Source organism: Myotis nattereri (genome assembly GCF_964212035.1).
Source record: "Myotis nattereri genome assembly, chromosome: 17".
NCBI lineage: Eukaryota > Metazoa > Chordata > Mammalia > Chiroptera > Vespertilionidae > Myotis > Myotis nattereri.
The window spans coordinates 2100167-2124603 of record NC_138092.1 but is presented as its reverse complement, the minus strand read 5'-3'; the positions used below and the strand labels follow the sequence as shown (position 1 = coordinate 2124603).

The 24437-nt window shown below is 60.5% G+C and overlaps 1 protein-coding gene across 1 annotated transcript in view; it reads right to left on the bottom strand.

Moving 5' to 3' along the window:
- Positions 1-23232, bottom strand: part of COL22A1 (collagen type XXII alpha 1 chain) — a gene marked incomplete at its 5' end in the record, with an annotated part of 109237 nt that extends 86005 nt beyond the window's left edge. The window contains 5 exons of the mRNA XM_081111084.1: positions 2070-2193; positions 3867-3978; positions 5666-5740; positions 19415-19981; positions 23145-23232. Of these exons, the coding sequence (XP_080967210.1) occupies positions 2070-2193; positions 3867-3978; positions 5666-5740; positions 19415-19981; positions 23145-23232 (966 nt within the window). The remainder of the gene's footprint in view (positions 1-2069; positions 2194-3866; positions 3979-5665; positions 5741-19414; positions 19982-23144) is intronic.
- Positions 23233-24437: the final 1205 nt, after the last annotated feature.

Below are 24437 nucleotides of genomic sequence, written 5' to 3'. Positions count from 1 at the left end.
TCTTGCCCGGACGACTGTAACCCTCTCCCTGTTTCTGGGCTGCCCACCTCCGGGGCCTGGTCTCCAACAAGACCCTAACCTGCCAACAAGGCCAGGACCGTGGCCTCACCTCTAACGGCCCCACACGCTGCCCCTTTATCGTGTGGGCATGAGTGACGGCCCTTGGTTTCTCCAAACGGCAATGGGAAGTGCCAGCGTGCAGGGCGGCTGTGAACACAAGTCCGATCACGGACCTGGAAACCTCCAGAGCAGATGGACAGGGCTAAGGGCATGGACGGCCGGTGACCCCGTCCTGCTCAGTGTCCCGGGACCTCCCAGGGCACGGAGCTGCCCCATCACACCACCGGGGGCGGCAGTCACCCAGGCTGCCCAGTGACGGTGAACTGCCCGGCGCCTCTGGGAAGGGGAGCCTGAGGTCCTGGCAGGCGGCTCAGCCTCTGCCCTGCTCATCTCGCAGCATCTCAGCGAAGCCCGGCCGGCAGGCGGAGGGAGAGGCGGGCCGGCCGGCGGGAGCACCAGCTCTGCAAACCTCATAAAGGACCAGGCCCAGACTGCGGGGGAGGCGCGGGCTGGCCCACAGGAATGTCGTGGCCGGCGCCCAGCCGTGGCTGAGACCCTGGGAACCGGAGAAGCAGGACCGGGTGCTGGCAGGCCAAGGGTGAGGGTCAGCACGAGCTGCCTGCTCTCCAGAAGGGCCCCGGGAGGACTCTCGTCCCTGCGCGCTGCCTCCCACACGAAGAAATCGGGCCGCGCGGCAGGCAGCCTGGGGAAGCCCGTGGTCAGTGTGACCAGGGCCGTGACAGGAACATCACTCATCTGTCAGGACGAACTCATGAGACAGGAGCCGCCAAACATGGTGGAGAAGAGACAGACTTGGGGCTCAACTGCCCGGGTTCAAATCCCGCCTCTCCTCTCACCACCTGTAAGAGGCAGCCCGGGCCTAACCTCACTGTGGCCAGTGCCCTCCCTCGTGAGATGGTCCAGCTGCAGGTCCACTCACAGGGCTGTGATGAGGACTGAGTGAGCTGGAATGTGGGAAGTGCACAGGACCACCCCGGCTCCTACCAAATGTGCATGCGTGGGTGAGCACGTATGGGTGAGCACATGTGGATAAGCACATGTGGACAAGCACGTGTGGACGAGCTCGTGTGGACGAGCTCGTGTGGACAAGCACGTGTGGACGAGCTCATGTGGGTGAGCACGTGTGTGCCAGGTCAGGGTCCGGGGAAGCTGGTCTCCACACGAGGGCCTGAGCCGCCTCCATGCTAATGAAATCCCGTGTGAAAGTACAGTTGGCACCCCCAGCTGGGGAGCCCTGTCTTCCTTCACACGGTTCATGGTTCAGGAGAGAACAGGGCAAACCACAGACAAAGACGTGACCCACGGATGCCGAAGCCGGGCCCTGGACCTCGGCAGAGCACAAAGCAGAGCCGCCGCCTCTCGCACCGGCACCTCGTGCTGCGGCTGCGACGCTGAGGCCGGCTTCCTCCCCCGGCCACGGCTGCTCATGGGCTGACCCCCCTTTGCAGGGACGGAGCCCACACACACCAGGTGGGCAAAGACCCGCTGCCCGGCTTCAGCAGCGTGACACCCAGACGGTCCCGGAGGGCTGCCTGTGACCAGCGGCATTGGTGTCAGGCCCTGCGCCAGGTGCGGCCACCGACCCTGGGTGGTGGGTTTGTGTCCAGGTCACGGCGAAGAACTCTATCAAGACCCAGAGGACCACTCTCAGGGCCAGGGCCACACACAGATCAGAACCAGGTCTGCTGACCCCGAGCCACTTTCTCCTCCTCCACCCCGAGCCTCGCTCAGGCTGCGGACAGACAGTGCCATCGGCCCGCCCAGCTGCTGCCACGCCTGCGGGAAGCAGGTCCTCGCCCACCGGAGAGCCAGCACGCCACCCTCCACGGGGGAAGCGGTGCCCAGGGAGGCGTAAGGTGTGACGCCCCCCGCCCCGGGCCCTCGCGGGTCTCCTGGGCCTTTGTACATCCAGGCCCAGGACAGAGGCCCTGGGGGGCCCTGGGAGGGGCGAGGCCCGCCCCGAGAAGGACCGGCTGCGGCCCGCGCACCTGCGGGATGCCGTACTGGTCGATGACCTGCCAGATGTACCAGTCTTCTTTCCGCGAGCTCTTCCGGAAGCGGAAGGTGGTGACGAAGGCGTACTCGTCAGGCAGGCCTTGGGGGAACACATCCCTGGGGGGACGGAGACAGACAGTGACTAGCGACCAGACAGGAGCTGCCAACAGAGGCCGTGCAGCCTGGTCCCGAAGCCCCGCCCACCGCGCCTCCTGAACACTTCTACCCCCGCCCCCACCCGACTGCCTCCTCCTTCCATCAGGGCCTCTGGCTGGCCCTGTGAGACCTTCCTGTGGCCCCTCCACTGGCCCCTTCAAATCCACCCACAATGCTTCCCTCTCCCCAGGGCCACCGTCCCTGACGCAATCCAGGCTCCCAGCAGCTGAGTGGCCCAGCGCACCCTCTGCTGTCCCTGGCAGCAAGGCCCACCTTTGATCCCTGCCCTGCCCAGTCCCCTGCCCCTGCACCAGGACATCCTCCCGTCTCCACAGAGCTGGGGGCTCCAGCGGGCGTGGCCGCAGCCCCCATCTAGAGTCCCCGACTCCCTGCAGCTCCCCTCCCAATTCAGAATGGAGGGGTCCCTCACAAGGAGTGCTGAGGGGAGGGCGTCCTGATCTTTCTCCTGTTGGGGCGACTGGGCTGGGAGGGTTAGCTCCTCGCCATCTGGCTGGAGCGTGGCAGGCAGAGGCTCACACCAAGGGCCGGTCTCAGAGCTCGCCTCCCCTAAGCGGTCTATGCCAGTGATGGCGAACCTATGACACGCGTGTCAGAGGTGACACGCGAGCTCATTTTTTTGGTTGATTTTCCTTTGTTAAATGGCATTTAAATATATAAAATAAATATCAAAAATATAAATCCTTGTTTTACTATGGTTGCAAAGATCAAAAAATTTCTCTATGTGACACGGCACCAGAGTTAAGTTAGGGTTTTTCAAAATGCTGACACGCCGAGCTCAGAAGGCTCGCCATCACTGGTCTATGCCCCCTGCGGACCTGGGCAGGCGGCTGCCTGGGGAGCGCACTCGCACTCGGCGTTGGCTTCCCGGTTAGCCGTCTGGCCAGAGAGCCAGGAGGGGAAGTGAGGAGGCGGCCGGGTTCCTGGTTCTCAGACACGCAGACCCTCAGGGACCCTGCGCTTGGCAAAGTCTGGGCCTCCCCGTCCGATCCCCGTGCACAGCTCTAAGCTGGGGGTGGCGGGTTGTTCCAAGTCCCTGTCTGAGCTGGTTTCCCAGGCCGCCCCGGGCACCGGCAGCAGCGCCGGGCCCAGCTCCTGGGCCTCCTCGGGATCCAGGGACGCTGAGGCCACGGCCTGGACTTCCCCTCCGTCCCCACACGGGCTCCGAAGCCAGAGTTCACTCCCTCACTTTCTCCGTCATTCCTGAGTCCAACTAGTCTGTGGTTGTCTACACACACTTTCTTCTTATACCTTCAAAAGAACACGCACGTGTGTGTGGATGTGTATATAGAGATACATCTTTATATGCTATATATTATTCTATCTATATATTTATGCCTATAGCTATCTACACTATATCTACATATCTACATCTGTTTCAATTTTTCTATGTCTACAGAGAGAAGAACTAAGGCTTTTCTTAGGATATATATATATACGAATATATATATATGTATACATATACACACACACACACACATATATATATACGGAAAAACAAGGAAAAGTTATGACAACGAGGACGGGAAAGGCATTAATGGCGACTGTCTGCAGGAAGCCAGTGGCCCGGCCTCGCCCTCCCACAAGCCCCGCCGCAGAGGAGAGGGAGCACTCACTCTGTCCTCTGCACCACGGGGAAGGACCCCATCCGGACGTAGGAGCTCTGCACCCCGTCCTCTCGCTGCCCCAGGACGTCCTTCACGCGGAACAAATTCATCAGGTCAAACCCTGTGGGAAGGCGGGAGTGGGGCAGGTTTGGAGAGAAAAGCATGGGGACCAAGGAGCAGCCCCTGGCTCTGCAGAGGCAGCTGGCCCCTGGTCCCGGGAGCGACGGGGCTCCGCGGGGGAACCCCTGCAGGAACACACTCAGAGCAAGCACAGCAGTGAGTGAGGAGAGGTCCAGCTCCCATTGCAATTCCCGTCCCAGGAAAAGGTGCGGGGGGGGGGGGGGGGAGGTGCAGGCTCCAGGCCTCCCACCGAGACCGGGTGCGGTCCGAGCCCGGCTGGGGACTGAGGACCAGAGCCGTCAGCAGGGGTGGCCAGCAGTGTCCCCCAATGGGCAGTGACTCAGCTGTGAACACATTCACTGGAAGGTGATCGAGTTAACAAGGCGAACAGGCTGAGTCATTTCATGAGTCGGACAAAGGAAGCAGATGGTGCTGGCACCTTCTGGGCACCGAGCAGGAACCGGGTGCTGGAGGTTAGGAGGTGCTGACGGGCAGTGGGGGCGGGGCAGGGAAGGAAGCAGCTGGTGAGAGTGTGGGGCTGAGCCAGCAGCTGGATCCATCGGGAAACTGGAAATGGGGCCCAAGGCGTCTCTACATCAGTGGTCACTGGCTGGCCCGGCCGGTGTGGCTCAGTGGTTGAGCACTGACTTAGGAACCAAGAGATCACCGTTCGATTCCCAGTGGAGGCACAGGCCCAGGATGCGGGCTCGATCCCCAGGGTGGGGGTGGAGGGGGGCGTGCAGGAGGCAGCCATCAGTGATTCTCTCTCATCATCGATGTTTCTCTCTCCCCCTCTCCCTCTCCCTTCCTCTCTGAAATCAACAAAAATATATTAAAGGAAAACAGTCACTGTCGGGCTGCTCCGGAGGACTGCGAGCCCCTCCCTCTCCGCCCAGTGCTCCCAGGCAGCACGCCCACCCGCCCCCATTCTCTCAACAGCCCCCAGCACAAGAGGTGGGGCTGGCACCTCTGAGTCCCCAGCAGCGGCCCCTGACCTGGCAGGTCCTGGGATGGGGCGGGGACTGGCAGCGCCTGCATAGCACCCTGTCCTGAACGTCCCCCGCTCACTGCCTGGAGGGGAGCCTGACCCATGGGCATCACACATGGGCCAGAACTGGACCCGAGGGTGGTGGCTGGAGAGGAGAAAAGTCCCTGAGGTCAGGCCTTGGAGTGCTTTGCAGGCAGGACGCCAGGCGCAGGGAGGAGGAAAAGCCCATCGTTATCAGGATGATGGGCAGCCACCTGAGCCACGCCCGCCTGGCCCCAGCACCCCTGTCACCACAGCCTCTGAGGAGAGGCTGGGTCCCGTCCCTTTGCGCTCTCACCACCGATTCACTCACACATTCACAACTGTGACTCGCCCGCCCTCACTCCCAGCGCCTGCGGCATTCCCCCGCTGGCCGCCAATCCCACTCACTCACGCCCAGCTGGGCCACCGCTCATGCCAGCGCCCGCACCACGCAGTGGCCCCCACAAGTCACCAGCCCGGGGAAACGAGCATTTCCTGACGGGCAGGCGGTCTGTGGAAGGGTCTGGCCACCGGCACAGCTCAGACCATCCTAGCGGCTCTTTGGTTAAAGACAGGCCCGGGCCCAGGAGGGCGAGGCCGCCCTGCATCGGGGAGAGTCGGGCGCAGGTCCAGCAAGTACTGCGGCGGGTGGGCACGCGTGGGGGCCGCTTCCTCTCACCTGTGATTTCCCTGGTCCCACCGTTGGTGTGCTTAAAGCGATGTCCTTCCACGCGGACGCTGGGGCACAGCACGTCTGAGAAGCAAGAGCAGCAGAGAGGCCAGTGAGCCCATGGCAGCCACAGTCCCTCTGGGAACGTGATCTCACATGGACCCGCCCCCACCCGATCTTATAGCATGTGGGGTCCACACGGATCCCCCATCTCACAGCATGGAGGGGTCCACACGGATCCCCATCTCACAGCACGGAGAGGTCCACACGGATCCCCCATCTCACAGCACGGAGGGGTCCACACGGATCCCCCATCTCACAGCACGGAGGGGTCCACACGGATCCCCCATCTCACAGCATGGAGGGGTCCACACGGATCCCCCATCTCACAGCATGGAGGGGTCCACACGGATCCCCCATCTCACAGCATGGAGGGGTCCACACGGATCCCCCATCTCACAGCATGGAGGGGTCCACACGGATCCCCCATCTCACAGCATGGAGGGGTCCACACGGATCCCCCATCTCACAGCACGGAGGGGTCCACACGGATCCCCCATCTCACAGCATGGAGGGGTCCAGTGCCTGGAGCAGATGCACATGTGAAGGAGGCCCCGTCCCCACCCGGGAGGAGCCCAGAGGGTCTGCTGTGAGAGGGAGGCAGACGCCAAACCCAGGATGGACAGGTGACACGGGGCAGGAAAGGGCATGGGTGCTGGGGGCTCTGGGCACAGAGCCGACTGCTGGCCCGGCGCAGCGTGGGGAGGGCAGGGGCCTCCCTGGGAAGCGAGCCTGGAGGTTCCTCTTAGAGCAGGAAGGCTGAGACAGACGCACAGACGCCGCAGAGGGCGCCTCCCCGAGAAAGGCGTACACTTGGACGTGAAAATCCAAGTCATCAGGGGGTCCCTGACACGGTCTTCTGTGCCAGGGACCCACCAAAAGGTGCCTCTTATGCACCTTAAGGAGCTGCAGGTGCAAATCCAGGAGCATGCAAAACTGCTGGGCCGTACAAAGGCAGCAGGGCAAGCCATGCAATAAAACATGCTTCATGATAGGGTATCCATAAGCGTCCTCATGATTCCTCACTTAAAAGGAAAAGGCTGGAAGGAAAAAGGGCTCTGTAGGTGCCCTATAAATCCCAGAGGCACCCACTCTGAACTTGAGAGTCCTGGGTCCCAGTGTGGGCTCCCCTACCCGCCTCCTAAGCTCTCAGTCTGGGTGTGCGTGTCGGTAACGGGGGAGGCCCTCCCGAGCACACCCGTGTCCTGGGGCTGCACTGAGGATGGGGTGAGACCATGCCCAGGACAGGACTGGGCTGCGGGGAGGCCCCTCCTAGCCCCTGAGGCGGCTTAGTATGGACACCCCACCCATGAAGCAACTTGGTCACAGGCGATATTGTTATGACCACACGTCACTAGGCACATCCGCATCCCGTCAGCTCCACGCGCAATGCCCTCTCCTCACCTTTGGGGCACACGCGTTCGAGGGTGGGGCAGGCGTGGGGGCCCTTGCCCCAGCAGTGAGGGGAATGAGTGAGGTCATTTCCTGATTTGGAAGGAGCTATTCTTTCATTTTTATTTTTGCTAATCCTCACCGAGGATATTTTTCCATTGATGTTTAGAGAGAGTGGAAGGGAGGGGGAGAGAGAGAGAGAGAGACAGAGAGAGAGAGACAGAGAGAGAGAGACAGAGAGAGAGAGAGAGAGAGAGAGAGACACTGATTGCTGGCCTCCTGCACACACCCTGACCAGAGCCAGGGATCAAGCCTGCAACCAAGGTACCTGCCCTTGACCGGAATTGAACCCGGGACCCTTCAGTCCTTGAGCCCATGCTCTATCCACGGAGCCGAACAAGCTAGGGCGGGAGGAGCTATTTTTAATGCTGATCCCAAAAGGCACCAGGGGGTCTGACGAGCCCCATGGCAGAAGGTATTCTGGACCCAGCACCGAGCTGTCTGTCGAGGACCCGGTCTGAGGGAGGAGGCCGGCGCTGGGTGGTATTTAGACGGCTCCACCCAGGATGGTGGCAGCTGTGGGGTGGCGACCGATGGCTTTAACTTTGGCAGCCGGCCAGACTGACTGGCTGGGGAGCGTGCGTCATCTGAAGTGAGTTGACTCGGAGGTTCGCCTTGATTATGAGCGAACCCCAGGGCTGGTGGCTGGGGCTCAGGTGGGGGGCAGAGCCACTGAGCCTGGTCTCCGCAGTTATCCGGGAACAGCCTGATTCCCGAACCCCAGCGGACAGGGACAGGCTGAAGGCCCCAAAGGCGGAAAAAATAGTCTTCCCGCAGCGTCAGCACTTGGCCAGGCCGCTCTGAGGAGCCAGACCCCCACGCCAGCTGCCACCCCTTTTGGACATCACTAAGCCCGAGAGGCTTCCGGGCAATTTATAGCTGCCCCCGCTCGGTCAGGACACATGGCTCCCAGAATACCCCGTCCGGCAGCTCCCCGGCCTGTGGGGCCAGGCTCACCTGCTTGGCCTCCACAGTCCCTCTCAGCCCGTAACTCTATCCCTTTGGCCGAGAGATTTCCATGACCTGGGTAATGATCTATTTATTTCCGCATTAACGCATTTATTCTAACTACACACTTATAGGGCTGCAGATACGGTCCAGGCACTGGGGTACTTCTGGGGACACACAAGAGGGATAACAGAGAAGCCACCGTCCCTGCCTCCAGGGCCCTGTGGGCCGACTGAGGTGACAGCACAAGAAACGTCTGAGCTGCTGCGACACCATCCGTGTCTCCTTGCTTCTCAGCCCCTCCTCCTGCCTAAGCTCTGAGAGTCTTCCTGGCCTGGAGCCCCCTACCCCCACCCCCACCCCGGCTCTGTCCCCCTCTCTGGGTGAGGAGGCTCTCCCCCGCCCGTGTCCCAGGGCTGGGGTGCCCTGCAGAAGGCACTGGTGCTCCTGTCTGTCTCCCCGTGATGGGAGTCTGCAGACTCGGCTGGATCTCAGTCCAACTCTAGCTACACGGTCCCCACAGCCCCAGGTGGGGACAGGTCTGGAGCCCACGCAGAACAGAAGTGACAGTGACACCTGATGAGAAGGAGACGCTGAGCGGTGGGCTGGGCCCCTTCCAGGCATGGGCTTCCTCGCCATGTGGATGAGCCGGTGAGAAGAGCTCACAGGCTAAGGACTCCTGCGTGAGGGCGGAGACTCCCTGCGCGGTCGGCCTAGCATCCTGTCCCAGCGCCTTCCTGGCTGAAAGCACGTCACCTTTGTGCCGATCGGCAGCGTTCTCGGCACAAGGAGGAAAGCTGCAGCCGGTTGGTCTTGGACTATTACAGTGACGCCGACGCCCCGCCTGTCCAGCCTCCCTTGCAGCTAGGGACGCAATGTGACCCGTTCCGGACGAGGGAACAAGTAACAGACGTTTGCGTTCACTGGGAGAGGGGTGGCTTCTTAAAGAACGCTGGCTCTTCCCAACGTAAGGGGTAGACAGATGAGAGATGTGGGCAAGTTTATGCCCCCTCCCTCCTCCTTCGAAGGCTGGCTGCCATGTCTGGGGGATTAAGGGCTAGAAGAACCGAGGGGAGAAGGACTTTAAACCCCTGGCCGAGGTGAAGGCAGAGGGAACGTGAACTTCCGTTTGTCTGAGCCACTGCAGCTGGGGGTGGTGAGAACAGGTCCACTGCTTCTCTGGGTAAGTGGTTCCCAACAGACGGTGCCGCCTTCATCATCCCAGTGAACATGGGCTGATCGGGTAACGGATCCACAGAGGAGGCAGCTCGGGATTGAGGACCGGGGTCGGTTCTCAAGAATCAAAATGCGCCTGCAGTCAGTTCCCGTTAGGGGGCATTTTCCTCCTTGAAAGCATGAGAGGACCGGGCTGACTGCATCCCTCATTGCCTCCCCCTGACATGCGTTCCCCTTGGTCTCTGGGTAAGTAGAGCGTCCTAGACGCCTGGAGAGAAACCGGCTCTCGCCTCCCACGGTCGGGTTCTGTTTCCCCGGAGCCTTCCACCGAGGCCAGACTCGGCCGAGCAGAGCTGCCGCCCCAGGGGACACACCAGGAACTCACGGAGGTTTCTCTGGGGAAACGCTTCAACTCGTTCTCAGTTTACCACATGGCAAAGGGGAGGGGGGTCTGCGCATTCGGGGAGGAGGAAGGTTTGCACAAAATGGTCTCTGATGTCCTCCTGCTTGGCAGGACACACCCACGGTTCTGTCTGGAGAACACACAGCCGGAGGCCCTGGCTCTCAGCCAAGGGTGTCTCCAGTGAGAAAAAAGGAGTGTCTCAATTTAAATAAAGGTCTACCTGCCTCTAGAATCTGGGCGTAGAGACGGTGGCCCCAGACCAGGAGATCAGATGGGCAGGACCAGGGGAGGCAGGGAGCGGAGCCTGCGGGCCGGGGTGCAGGGAGAGGAAGCAATTGCTGCCCATCCGTCACCTCACAGCAGCCGCTGCTGAGAGCCGCTCACCACAGACAAGATGAGGACATTGCAAGTGGGCAGGGAAGAGGCGGAGGAGGGAAGTGGTGAATCAGACGCCGGCAGATGCAGGGCACAGCTCCTCCGCGGCTCCCTGCCGGCCAGGAAACATCCACATATTCCCCCTCGGGAGAGCCCCAGACGCTGAGGCGGGCCCCGGGCCCGGGATGATATGAACAATCATTACAGTCCCGGCACCGGGGACCGTGTCTGTCCTGCTGGGGGTGGAGTGGCCTTGGGGCCAGCAGACACACATGCAGGCAGCCTGCTTGCACCAGCTGCTGATTAAGCCAACCCTCCCTGCAGCCTCGCACGATAGGTGCTCCTGTTCACAGATACGGACAGAAAGGCAGAGCGAAGGGAGGAAGCAGATCGCCAGAGGCCACAGGCTAGCAAGTGGTACAGTCAGATGCTGGCCGCCCCCCGCCCCGCAGTCTCTCCAAGGTCACCCAGCTTGTGGGGCCCCAAGTCTGTCTGTCTCTGAAGCCTGCACGACAGACAGCCAGCTCGCGGCCTCCTGAGAGCCCCTTTGCCTCTGGACGGCCCTGACTTGTACAGGGGCTTGCTCACCTGAGCCGACCCAACCGGGTGCTCTCTGAGTAGGGCCCGCGTGTGCCCACCTACGGGGAGCTGGGAGCCCCGGGGTGGGCAGACGGCAAACACACCCGCCTGCCCGCTGCCGGCACCAACCCCCAAACAGGTCCCCGTTCTCTCTCGTGAAAGCCACTTGGATGTTTCAACGCATCACGTGCTCCTCCCAATCTCCAAACGTCTCCAGCTAAGCTTCCCCTGCCCCCAGCAGTGCCCTCCCCAAGAGGAGTGGAAAGAGGTCTCGTTGGAGCCGTAAGAACCTCCGAGCACGAGGGCAGAAGCTGGCGCTCAGAGAGGTTAAGAAACTCATCCAACATCACACAGCTAGCGAGTGGCAGAGGCAACAACTGAACCCAGGCCCTGGGGCTTGGGCATCAATCGAGCACTGGGCCGTTATCCTACCCACACAGCTGGCATTGGAAAGCAGCCTGCGTGCAAATACAACAACACACAGCCAGCCGTGGGCAGCTCCACTGTCCCGGGTCGCACACAGTTCTCATTTAGTCCTGCCCCAGCCCTGCAGGGCAGGTATTCACCCTTCACAGGTGCATACAGAGGTTGTCAGGCTGCGAAAGATCAAAGGCTGCCGGTGGCTGTGCCCCAGGGTCATGGTGTTGACCGAGTGAGAGGAAAAGCCCACCCAGGGTCAGGTGGCACCGCCACCTCCTGTCCTAGGACCTCCCGGAGATTCCTGGCCTGCGGCTCCCTTCTAGGTCGAAGGGCATCGGCACCCGCCGCCCCCAGCGGCCCCATGTCCCCTGGCTGATGGACTGCGACCCCCAGCTTTAGGCTGGAGGGAGGGTGTGGTCAGGTTGGGGGAATATTGGTGTGTTTTCGAGCAGCCTGCTGGGCAGTGACAAGACATTGCTAGAAAGACATGTCCCTCTGGACCTGCTGACAGCTGCGAGCAGGGGTTCCGAGAGCCGGGTCACATGTCCGAGGCCTCAGGAGGAGCTGGTGGGCGAGGCCTGTGGGCGAGGCTCCCACAGAGCTGAGCCCTTCCTGACGTGGCTTGTGATGGGAACGTGTGCCGATTGGTTTGGGGCCTTGAGAGACAAAGGAAACAGTGACAAGGGCCATGTCTGTCTCCCAGCCCCGGCACGCGCCTGCTCCCCGGTGGAAACTGAGGCTGAAACAGGAGAGCGGGGGGCGGTGTCACCTTAGGGGGGGGAGGAGGAGGTCTGGGCCTGCAGGCCTCACCTAGACCATGTCCATTTCTCCTTCCGTGTCTGTGTCCAGACCCAGAAATAGGTGTAAACATTTGTGGGGATTTTTCCCCACCCAAGGTCATCCTGACGGTTAAATGGGATAGAGGGCAGGAAGTTGGCAGGACACCTGGCATCTAATACATGCTCATTCGTCCATTCATTTATTCAGACAACACATATGTGCCCAGTGCCCGGCACATGTGTCCAGCATGAGGAGAAAATGTGCAAACGCGCAGGTGGGGTGGCCCTGCCCACTTACCTGGCGCTAACGTGCCAAAGAAGGGGGCAGAGAACAAACAGAGACACAGAGAAGCCAGCTGGTCGCCACGGGGTCAGGGCTGTGGATGAAATCCGTGGCCACGTGAAGGGCGCTGGGTGTGGGGACAGGACCCACTCAGACCCGAGGGTCTGGGAAAAGCCCTGGGCTGAGCCACACTGGAGCGGAGAGCTACTAGGGGAACCAGCCGGGGAAGAGCAAGCAGGCAGCAGGGTGCAGCCGCGTCCCAGCCAGAGCAGAGCCCTGAGGAGGGAGGGGCGGGGAGGGAAGCCCCCTGTCACCCGGCTGAGGGGGGAGGAGAGGGTGGGGGGATGCTGGCATAGGAGCAGTCTGGGCCTCACCCAGGCGGGGTGTGGAACTCAGGGCTATGAAGAGATGGCGTGCCCAGGTGCAAGGTGTGCTCTGGAGGCCGGGAAGAGGGGCGTGTGATTTCCAATGTCCCGGGGCCCTGGGCCCCCTTTCCCTCCGGGGGAGTGTCCCAGGGGCCAGGCACCAGCAGGTGTCACCAGAGACTGCAGGGACCTCCTGTGGGAAGGGCTCCTGGCTTTGCCTGGACAGTGGCCAGTGCTAAAGTCTTGGGAGGGGATGAGGGAGAGAGGAGTCTCCAAACTCAGTCCCGCCGCCAACATTCCTCCTGGGGAGACGAAGAGGAAGTGGCAGAGGAGGGGGCAGGTGGACAGGAGAGCAGGGAGCGAGGAGGTCTGAGTCCACGGGATGATGGCCTGTGTCTCCCGGGGCCGAACTCCGCCCGCAGAGCTTTGCCTTCTGTCTGGTGCAAACGCTCCGCTCACGCCCCCGCGGTCAGGTCATCTCAGCACAGGGGGCTGTGTTTTAAACCCTCTGGGCATTTGCTCAATTCAGGAACACAATCCACTCTTAATGGCCGCCCTCCGGGTCCTACAGGGCTTAGTCCAGAGAGAGCACGTGAGCCAGCCTCGTCTCAAGCCACCACAACCTCGCAACAGTCCCCCTTTGTCTCCGGTCCTTTCTCACCGAGGCCCGGGCTGCCGAGGGAAAGGTCATGGCACCCAGTCTGCCCTCGGTCACCCACGCACCCTGAGCTCCAGAGGATCGCGGGGAGGGGCAACCCCCAAGGACTTCATCATAAGGGGCAGGTGCCGAGCTGGGAGGACGGCGGGGCACACCTGCAGGGAGGGAGAACCTCCCTTCTTCCCACGCGGACGGGTCCCTCGCGGACGGATTGTGATTAGATGGCAAATGCACCCACAGGAGGGCTGACGAGCCACTCCCCTGCCCTCTGGAGCGGACACTGCAGTCCAGGTCGGGAGAGAAGGTAAGAAACGCCGTGACAAGGCTGGGCTGCTGGGGGCAGCGCTGTCCCTAAGTCACCCTGTGGCCACAAACCATCCCCCCCTCCCTTAGCCTCAGAAAAACAGGACTGACTGCAAAGCCCAATAGGCCTGGGGAGGGGGGGGAGGGAATCCCTGCCTCCGCCAGCAGCCTGTGGTTCTCAGGGGAGATGGGCAAACAAGATACGGTGCTATTTATTTTTTCTAGCCGTGGCCACATTCTCTCCATTAGCATGTGGCCTGGGACCAGACATATCTGTATCCAGGCTCAGGGTCGCGTCCCTAGAATCAGAACACCAGTGGCAAAGGCAGGCCCCAGGGACAGGATACCCGACCCACCCCCCACCCCCCAGCAGGCAGGGGCCAGGAGCTGCCCTCTAATGCCTCAGCAGCAAGGCCAGGGACCCTCCACTGATCCAGGGTGCCGGCCAGCCCTGCCCCTCGTTTGCCCTCCCCTCCCGAGGGCTGGTGGAGGTGGGTCCTGGAGTGGCCACTGGCTGCATTCCTGCGGGGACTGGTGGGAATCACGGCCAGCTGTCAATGAGGAACAGCTGGGCGCCCTGCGCCTTCCCTGACAAATGCAGCTGGGACAGCAGGGCTGTGGCTGAGAAGGGGCGGGGGCCTGGGGGAGGGGAGGGGGAGGTGTACACACTGAAAGGAGGGCCACTCCCCAGGGGCTCCCGTGGGGCACCCACCTGCACCTGCTCCACCTCAGGCCTTGCAGCCCCGGCCCAGGCCTGCTTCCTAGGGCACAGCCTCGCTGCTGACCTGCCTCCTGCGGGGGAGTCAGAGGCCAGGCTGGGAGGCCTCTGTGTGGGTCCTGGAGGGAGCTGATCTGCATCTCATGGCAGGTGCCCTCACAGGTGCCCGGGAGGCCTCCAGGTGCAGGACCGTGGTGGGCGGCGCAAGGAGCAGGGGGCTGGGCCAGGTGTGGTTCCCCTGGGCACCGTGACTCTCTCTGCCACTTAAAGGGCCAGAGGATTCCAAACACGGACCTGCCTCCCAGGCCCCTGCTTAGGGCAGCGGAGCATCTTCCCGGAACACTTCTTAAACATGGTCGGTAACTCAGACACAGAGGGGCAGCCCCACGCCTCCCCTGTTCTCAGACCCAGGCCTCTCAGGGGTCAGGGCCGCCAGGTGAGGAGCAGGGGGTTTGGTGGGCGGAGGCGGCGGATGGAGGGGTTCAGCTCGCGTTCTGGCCTCGTGTGGCCCTGGGTGTCCCTCACTCCCGCCTGGCACAGCCCTGCTCTGGCCCAGAGTGCCTCGCTTACAGCCCAACCTGAGGACGAGGCGGGATCTGGGGTCAGAGGCAGGAGGGGCTGCGGAGAAAACACACCTCCCCCCTTACCCCCCCCCCCCCATCCCCGCTGCGCAGACACGGAGGGACCCAGGACTTGCCCTGCCAGGGAGCGCCGCCTCCTGCTGCCAGGCCCCCCAGGGCGCCCCCGGGCAGTGAGCACAGAGCCCCCTCGCCCACTCCTTCCTACACGTGCTAGGCTGATGTAAACAAGAACCTTTATTAGAAACAAACAAACACAGCACCCGTCCAGGCGGCTGTCAGCGCAGCCAGTCGGCTGGCCAGAGTTCCTGAAAGTGGGCGCGGGGCCCTCCCAGGCGCACAGGCGTCAGGTGCGCTGGCTTTAAAGCCGTTCCCGCAGCTGCACGTGGGCTGCCCAGGGGCCGGGCGGAGGGGAGTGTGCGCACGTGCATGCACCTAGGGCAGTGACTGCAAACCTTCTGAGCTCGGCGTGTCAGCATTTTGAAAAACCCTAACTTAACTCTGCTGCCGTGTCACATATAGAAATTTTTTTGATATTTGCAACCATAGTAAAACAAAGATTTATATTTTTTATATTTATTTTATATATTTGAATGCCATTTAATAAAGAAAAATCAACCAAAAAAATGAGTTCGCGTGTCAGAGGTGACATAGGTTCGCCATCACTGACCTAGGGTGTGCACGCCTGGGCATGTGTGAGTGTGTCCCTGGGTGTTTGCGCAGATACACGTGTCTGTGTTGGTGTGAGTGTGAGTGTGAGTGGGTTTGCACAGGTGTCCAGGTGGGGACAGACTCAGAGAAACCAGGGTCTCTAATTAAAAGGACAAGGACGGACACGCTTCACGGTCACACGCGTCACCTGAGCAGCCGCTGACAGCTGGAGGCCCCGGCCTTCCGGGAAGTGGCCGGCTGGCCGGGGCACTGGCTCACCGGCCACACGTCTTGGAAAGCCCCGACCTGCTGGGCAGCCCCGAGCCCCCCGTGCCCCCGACGAGTGTGAAACGAGTTCAGTGAGGACAAGGGCAGCCGCAGGGCGGGAGACACAGACACCCAGCCTTCCCCCGTGGACTTAATTACAAGGAGCTGTATTTACAGACGTCGGTTTATAGACGGTGCATATGGACACATGCTTTCTGCAAGTGCCAATTTGGTGGTGGCCACTCCATTCTGTCCCTTTATCAACTCAAACCTGAGGCCACCGTGAAACACGCAGCCAAAGCCCGTGAGCCGGGACGCGTGGCAGGACACACTCCCAGCGGCACAGTGGCCGCGGGTCAGTGTGGGGAGAACCGAGGAAATAAGGAAACGTGCCCGCACGGTCGAGCGGGACGCACTCGTTCTAAAGAGTGAGACGGGGTGAGTGGGACAGTCCCCGGTCCACAGAGCTAAAGGCAGAGCCGTCTGATTTTGTACGTGGCCATGCAGGCTCGGGGCACCCAGGGCTCCCCGGGGTCACCGCCAGCTCGGGCCTGGCTGCCAAAGCCTTTGTGCTGTAAACAAATTAAAAGTAAATGATGGGTGGTTCTCAGTGTTTCGTCAGCTTCGGACAGTTTCTAATAAAATTGCTCAACACATGGTCAGAGTTAAGAGCCCAAGGACTATTCTAGGGTGACCTCGAGCATAGCAAGCTGTTCCCGGAGGCACTCCCGGTGACCCGGGAGAAGGGCGGGCCCTCGCCTGCACTGCTTCCCGAGGCTGGCCCGCCCGGGGCCCAGCCACAGGCATCCACGTGGCGGCTCCCAGCCCACAGCCGAGGCCGCCGCCGATGCCTCCTGGGCTCCGGATCCACCCAGGGACCAGCTGGGTGGGTCACCTCAAGGCCACATGCATATTCCCAGATGTGTGTGTGGGGGGGGAGGGGGTATTTTAGGGGGTATGTGTATATGTGTGTTGTGTATGTGTGTATGCATTTGTGATATATGTGTGTTTATATGTTATATGTGTATGTGCATGTGTGCACATGTGGATGTGTTGTATATGTGTTTGGTGTGTGTGGTATACCTGTGATGTGTGTGTGTGTGTGTGATGTATGTGCATGGATGCTTGTGGATGTGTGTGGTATATGTGTGTATCTAGTGTGTGTGGTATATGTGTAAGTAATGTGTATATGTATTTAGGCTGTGTGTGTATATAGTGCAGCCGTGGGCAAACTACGGCCCACGGGCCGGATCTGGCCCGTTTGAAATGAATAAAACTAAAAAAAAAAAAAAGACCGTACCCTTTTATATAATGATGTTTACTTTGAATTTATATTAGTTCACACAAACACTCCATCCATGCTTTTGTTCCGGCCTCCGGTCCAGTTTAAGAACCCGTTGTGGCCCTCGAGTCAAAAAGTTTGCCCACCCCTGATATAGTGTGTATGTGTGTTTGGGGGGTGTATTGTGTCTGTGTGTTTGGGCTGTGTGGGGGGGGGGGGGGCTGTGTGAGTGTGAGTGTGTGTGTGTGTGTGAGCGAGTGTGTGTGTGTGAGAGAGTATGTGTGTGTGTGTCCCCGAGTTCACTGCGGAGTCCCTGGGCCGGGCGGAGGAGAGGAGGACCGGGCAGGAGCATGTCAGGAAGGAGACCGTGTGCTCACCCCTGTGAGGAGGGGCTGGGTCACGTACGGGAACTGAGGTTGAGGCTGCCCTAATCTAATGCCGCGTTGGGTGCAGACACCCCCAGTTTCCCAGTGAGAACTGCGGGAGAGCAACACATCAGTCTCCCCCAAAGAGGCACCTTCTCTGTCTGTCTCTGCCTCTGTCCCGCCCACGGGGGAAGTACAGTGTCCAGCGGTCAAGCTCTCCTCGGAGCAGCGCTGGAGCTGGTTGCGACCACATCAAGCAGAGACGGAGGGTGACCCTGGGCCAGGAGACAAGCCCTAGAAGGATGGGAGGCTCCTTCCTGGCGCTCATCCCCGCTAACATCTCAGCCCCCTTGTCCAGGAGCTAAAAGATCGGACCCAGGGTCGTGTCCCTGGCCCGTGGGAGAGGGGAGAGGGGAAAGGGGAGAGGGGAGAGGGAAGAGGGGACCACCACAGTGTCCTCGAAATAGAAGTAGGCGGAGGCTCTCAGCGGGGCTGGCATCCCGCAGGCTCGCTACGGCGGCCCGACAAGCTATATGCAGCTGTTCTGTGGCCACCCCAGAGCCCGGGTGGAGAAAGCTCTTAATTACAGCCGATGTTCTGGGGCTGGGCCCGCCCGCCCCACACGCTGCAGGAAGCCAGGCTGGATGGAGTCCCCTGGGAACCGTGTCAGGCCACGGAGGCAGGACTCGATGCCGTGACACTGAGCTGTTTCCCTGGAGGAGGCCCAGGCCAGGGGGGCAGGAGCCACCGGCCAGAGCAGGCGGGAGGGAGGCCCTAGGAGAGGCCCCAGGGCGTGGCACCAGAAATCCACCTCCCATCACATCTGCCCTGCTCTGCGCCCTGGGGGGGGGGGGGGGGGCTGCATGTGGGCCCCTGTGCTGGCTGGCATGTGATAGGGTTGAGCCAATGGGAGGCACCAACCAGCCAGAGCAGAGGGGAGAAAGCCCCCAACAGGGCTCCAGCAACCCCCCATCCCTTCTAGCAGCTGGCTCCCCAAGGCCAGTTCCCCAGGACCTCACTCATCTCCCCCTCCCCAGAGCTCCCACCCAGGGAGAAGAGCCCAGAATGGAGAGAGGGGGATGAGCCGGCTCATCGCCTGAGGCCACCTGCCCTGCCCTCTGCATCCTGTGTGACCACAATCTGCTCCATTTCTCCGTCAGTTAGAGGGTCTTCTGTTCCCCGGGCCTGAAACCATCACCCCCGAGTCAGAAGCAGGTCAGTGATGGGAACTTGGGTTCCTGGGACATGAGGTCAGCAAGAAGCTCAGGGCCTGGATTCTGTCCCGAGCCCTCCTGGGCACCGTGTTCCAGGGACCGCCCCCTCAGGGCTGTCCCTGCCACTCCCAGAGCCACCCCCTGGAGCAGAAGTTCTTCGCCATCCAGATGCAGCTCTGGCCGGGTCCAGAGCCGGGCTGGGTCACGGCCGGCAGGACAGCACAGGGCCAGGGGGAGGGTCTGGAAGGGGTCTTGCTTCCCAGGGCCCGGCATCAGGGGCTCTGGGGTGACAGCTGGGTGCTCGCTGACCCTGAGCCACCACTCCGCATGTCGACCTCTAGGCTGGGCCCGGGACCCGGTGTCTGGCTCTGGTTACCCAGATCCATCCTGGCTAGGCTGTCGCTTCCCTTACTCCTCTTTCCCATCGTGGCCTGATCCCCTCCCCGGCCCACAGCTGAGGACCCAGCAGGCCTTGCAGCTGTGCCTCCCAGGGTCCCAGCACCCTAATGCTCTCATCTGTGACAAGGAGGCGTCTCTATCCTGCGAGGCTGTAATGACCCTGGTGACAGGCACGTGTGGTGTGCAGGCGCAACTGGGTTTCTTTCCTTATGGAGCCCGGAAGTGGTGGACACAGGCCACCACTGTCACCCCCAGGCATGTAGCTGAGGCCTCACTCAGCCTGGCCACTTGGCCTCTCCCTGCTCAAGGAGGCCCGTACCCGGACTGCTGGCCCCAGGCCTTTGGTAGGGGGGAGCTCCGCAGCCCGCAGCCCCTCACCCCCTCCCGCAGCCCTCCACCCCAGCAGCACGCATGCCTCCACCCTCTTCCCCCCAACCCAGCACCTGCAGACTGCACCCCTTCGCCCACAGCGGGCAGACTCACTCTCGCACAGGCGGCGCCGCAGCTTGCCCCTGATCTTGTCGATGGCGTCGAAGTCGGACACGTGGAAGACGTGGGCGGACTTGGGCTCCGACGCGATCTCCTCCAGCTCCTCCTTCAGCGCCTCCCCGACGCCCACGGCGAAGATGCGGATGCCCGCCCGGTGCGCCGCGGCCGCAGCCTCCAGCACCAGGTCCTGGCTGCGGCCGTCGGTCAGCAGGATGGCCACCTGCTTGAAGGCGCGGTCCCCGGGGCGGCCGCCGGCCCGCGGGGAGAAGCTGTGGCGGGTGATGTAGCGCAGCGCGTCGCCCGTGTTGGTGTGGCCGCCGTGGAAGGCCAGGGAGCGCGCGGCCGCCTTCACCGCCTCCCTGGAGTGGAAGCGGCCCAGCTCGAAGGCCGTGGTGGGCTGGTCGCTGTAGTGCACGACCCCCACGCGGGTGTGCTCGGGGCCCACCTCGAAGGTGTCCACCAGGTTGGCCACCCACTGCTGCACCTTCTGGAAGTCCCCCTGGCCCACGCTGGAGGAGGTGTCCAGCAGGAAGACCAGGTCGTACTGGACGCTTTTGCAACCTACAGGGGCCACAGGAAGGGTGGGGTGCGGTCAATGGGCTGTGGAAAGAGCCCGCCCGTGGGGGCCTGGAGGTGTGGCCACTGGGTCACACCACCTGCCTCAGACCCCCGCCCACTCTGAACCCACTGGCAGGGGCCTTGTCCAGCTGCCTGCAAGCTAACCCTCAGGTTCCTGTCACACGGTCATGCGTGTCCCCAAGGCTGCCGTGAGGCTCAGCGGACAACATACACTCTCACAGGGAAGTGATCAGCATTCATGGAACATCACTGTGCCAAGTTCCTTAACGACGCGGTTAAAGTGACTTCGTTATTTTTTTAAACCAGCCACAAAAGAGTGCATGCCCGGTTCAGAACAGGCCGGAAAGGCAATCAAAAAATGTTTGAAATGCTCACATTCCCATCTTCGGGGACACTGTTAACCACCTTGCATTGACCTGACCATTTCCCATTTACTTCCATAGCGTTATTGATGGGATGGGGCTGGGCCAGACACGCTGACGGGCAAGCTGTTTCCCCTGCATCCAGCAAGGTGCTGGGAACCCGTTTTCAGCGGATAATACCGGTTTCCATGGTGACAGAGCATCTACTGCAAGGATGAGCATAATTTATTTAGCTGATGCTCCCTTCTTAGATATTTAAAGAGTTCCCTGCCCCTCACCATTAGAAAGCATAGGAAACACACTGCACTCACATATTGTAAATACAAACGTGGGATTCTGTAATGCTTTGTAAAAATGTGCTTACATTCTATGATAACCATACAAACACAAATTTCCTATTCACTGTCCAATGCTTTTGGTTAAGCAGCAAACAGCATTATTTCTGGTCTTCACAGCAACAAGAGCAGACACTCTGCTCATCCCCGTTTCACAATGAGATGACATGAGGGGAAGCGTTTTCTGAACCCCAAAGTGCGGCACAGACATACTTGGGAGCAATCAAGAAGCCCAGTCTCGCCCAGCCAGCCTGGCTCAGGGGTTGAGCAACAACCTATGAATCAGGAGGCAGAGGTTTGAGTCCCTGTCAGGCTCGATTCCCAGTGGGGGCATGCAGGAGGCAGCCCATCAATTATTCACTCTCATTGCTCGTTCTCTCTCTCTCTCCCTTCCTCTGAAACCAATAAAACTGTTGTGTGTGTTTTTTAAAGATGCCTGGTTTGACTCTCCCAGAACCTGAGGCGTGGGCCTGCCAGGAGCAGCAGCTGACCACACCTCTGAGGACGCGGAGAGAGAATAACACGGGGCAGAGAAAACGTATTGTGCTTAGCAGGTATCTAGCAGAGAGCCTGCAGCCTTGAGGACCGCATAGCTGGGACAACCAGAAGACACCCGGCATGGGAGGAGCCAAGGACCGACGGGACGGTCAGGTCAGCGGAGCGGCTTGCAGCCAGCAGAGGTTTATAAAAGCCGGCCGCCCCCTCCAGTCCCCGCTGCACCCAGGTGCCTGAAATAAAAGCTTCCTCTGATACATTATGGCCTCATGTCATGGCGACCCCGGCCCACTCCGAACCTTTCATAATCCTTGAGCGAATTTGTTTTAATGCTGCAGAAAGTTTACTTGTTCAAAAGGCCTCGCCAAGGAGCCCGTGGGAGCTCTCCGCACATTTTCTCCTGGCGGCCATGATTGAGTGGTAGGCATGTGAGCGTTAAGTGTGATGGCTGAGCCAGGGCCCTGACCCTGGGGCTGGTGCCTGGCTTCTGGCCTCTGTTCCCGGGGCAGGTGAAGGCCATGTGACCCCTCTCAGGTCACGACCTTTTCCCTCCAGCGCATTTTCTACCTGTGAAATGGGGCCTTGGAAAAGCCCGGCTGTCCTCAGCCTCCCCACTTGTGAACTGGGTAACCTGTGTGTGAACTGTCCACCGGGATGTCTCGGTGGACACACATCCAGATTCACCTGAAACCCAGGAGTCCACGGGCATCACTGCCTTTCCTGCGAACGGGGCTTTGAGAGGCTCAGGAAAAGTAAAATACAAGAGACTGATGCAAGCCTTCAGGTTTGGGGGGGGGGGGGGTCTTGTTTTTCATTCTATCTTCTTGCAGCTTCAGAGAAAAGAGCTGTGCCTCTGACTCAGCACCGAGTCCCCCAGTCTCACCTGCAGTCTTTGCCTCTGTCACCTGGGTTCTCATCTGCAAACTGGGCACCAGCGGGGTGGGTGTGGCTGTACGTGGGCACGGTGCTTTATGTGGGGTGGGTGTGGCTGTACGTAGGCACGACGCTTTACGTGGGGTAGGTGTGGCTGTACGTGGGCACGGTGCTTTACGTGGGGTGGGTGTGGCTGTACGTGGGCACGGTGCTTTACGTGGGGTGGGTGTGGCTGTACGTAGGCACGGTGCTTTACGTGGGGTGGGTGTGGCTGTACGTAGGCACGGTGCTTTACGTGAGGTGGGTGTGGCTGTACGTGGGCACGACGCTTTACGTGGGGTGCGTGTGGCTGTACGTAGGCACAGTGCTCTATGTGAAGTGGGGCTTTGTGGGGGCGGAGCTTTACATGGGGCGTGGCTTGATGCAGGGCGGGGCTTTATGTGAGCATGGAGCTTTGTGTGGGGCGGGGCTTTACGTGGGGCGGGGCTTTGAGGGGGCGGGGCTTTATGTGCAGGGATCTGGTGCCCAGTGCTCCGGCTGGTCCTGCAGGCCTCTGCACCCAAGGTGCCTTCCTCCCAGAGGCCCTGGACAGGTGACAGGTGAGCAGAGCCATCGTCAGGCCAGCTTCCCCCCCACACCCACCCCCGCCTGCCCCAGGTTCCTCTTCTCCAGTAAATTTTCCCGCTTCCTTCATCTACTGCAGACTCGCGGGGCACCCCTCCTGGCCGGGCCCAGTGTGTCCATTTCCCCTGGAATGGCGGCAGCACCTTCGCAGGACACGACGACACACAACACCTGCCTGCTGCCCCTGCCCTGACAGGCACTTGAGAGGGACAAGCTCAGGACCCATTCTATGATTCACTCAAAACGGGTTCAGACAGCTCATTCTTTTCTCAACACACACACTCACACTCACACACACGCAAGCACACGCCCTTGCTGGATAAGTGACTGTTACGCACATTAGTTAGCCCCCCCCACACAGTCACCAGCCCCCTCGAGGGCACACCCTGCCCCGCACCCTCCCACACCCAGGGGCGCGCACACTGACTTAGGCCTGCACAGGCCCCTGCGCCCCACCTGCTCTCTGGGCCCAGCAGCCGCGGCCCGCACTCCATAGCAGCAGCATCCAGAGCAGGCAGCGGGCATCCCCTCGCAGGCTGGCCATGGCTCTCCTGGGCGTGGGCACAGGCGTTTCTCAGCCAGGAAGAGGCCTCCTTTGGTTCTACTGCAGTGTTTCCTGCGTGAAAAAAGATACTTTTAGAGGCGGCCCTGGAGCTGAGACACCGCACATGCAACCTCTGGGCCCAGGTGGGAGGAATTCCCCCAGACCCGGCCCCTGGCATGTCTTCCCTCATCAGACCCGACCCTCTCACGGCCAGCAGTGTGACCTCCCTTCGCCGCTTCCATCTGTCCCCTCCACCCCCCACCCATTGGCAAACCTGGGCCAGGACCACCAGGCCCATCACCATTGACCACCTCAGGCTATACCTGAGGCCCCAGCACCATTGCTGTGATATTTTCTACATTTGGACATTGAATAGGCTATTTTGTTAGTTCAATATGTTACAAGAGGACATCTTTGCACCTGCCTTTGCCTATATTGAGTTCTTTTCTTAGGGAAGGTTAGTGGAAAATACTTAGGATGTCATTTGAGTTTTGAAAGGACCCCGATATGAATTGTCATAGTACTTTAAAGAGAGTTGCCCTGATTTCCGCTGCCTCCTGGCAGGCATGCGTATGGGCCCCCCTCGCCCAGACTTGGCAGCATCGGGTATCATCATGCCTTCACACGTGGCCACGTGGATAGGAGAGACACCGGTTCTTGTTCTTACTTTCTATGCATTTCTTTCATCCATGAGGTTTATTAGCTAAGTGTATTTTCCCTGCTCTGTATTTTGAAGGCCTTTTCAAAAAGTACTTAGCATTATTAATGCAAGATCCAGGAAAGGGAAAAGAGTTTATAGAGTTCACAGTTAATTTATTCGCTTAATAGGTATTTACCAGTGGCCTCACGTGCCTGATGCTGAGGGCAGCCAGGTGAATGACACCAAATCCACCCTCGAGGGCACTCACTCACACCTGGAGGACAGGTAAGACTTGGGCCAGAGGAAGGTACTCCGGGTTAATCTCCCCTCAACTGGGAGTTCAACCAGGAGTTAGACCAGGAGGCGGAGCCGGCCAGCCAATCACCTGCGGCCCCTCCCCCTGGTTGGCCCCGCCCCCTATTACCCCCCACCTCAATCAGGGCAGGCTGGCCGGACCCCACCCAAATTTGTGCACTGGGTCTCTAGTTAAGCAATAACATGACATATCATTTCATTTATTTAGGTCTTCATTAATTTCCTTCAACAACGAGTTACAGTTTTCAGT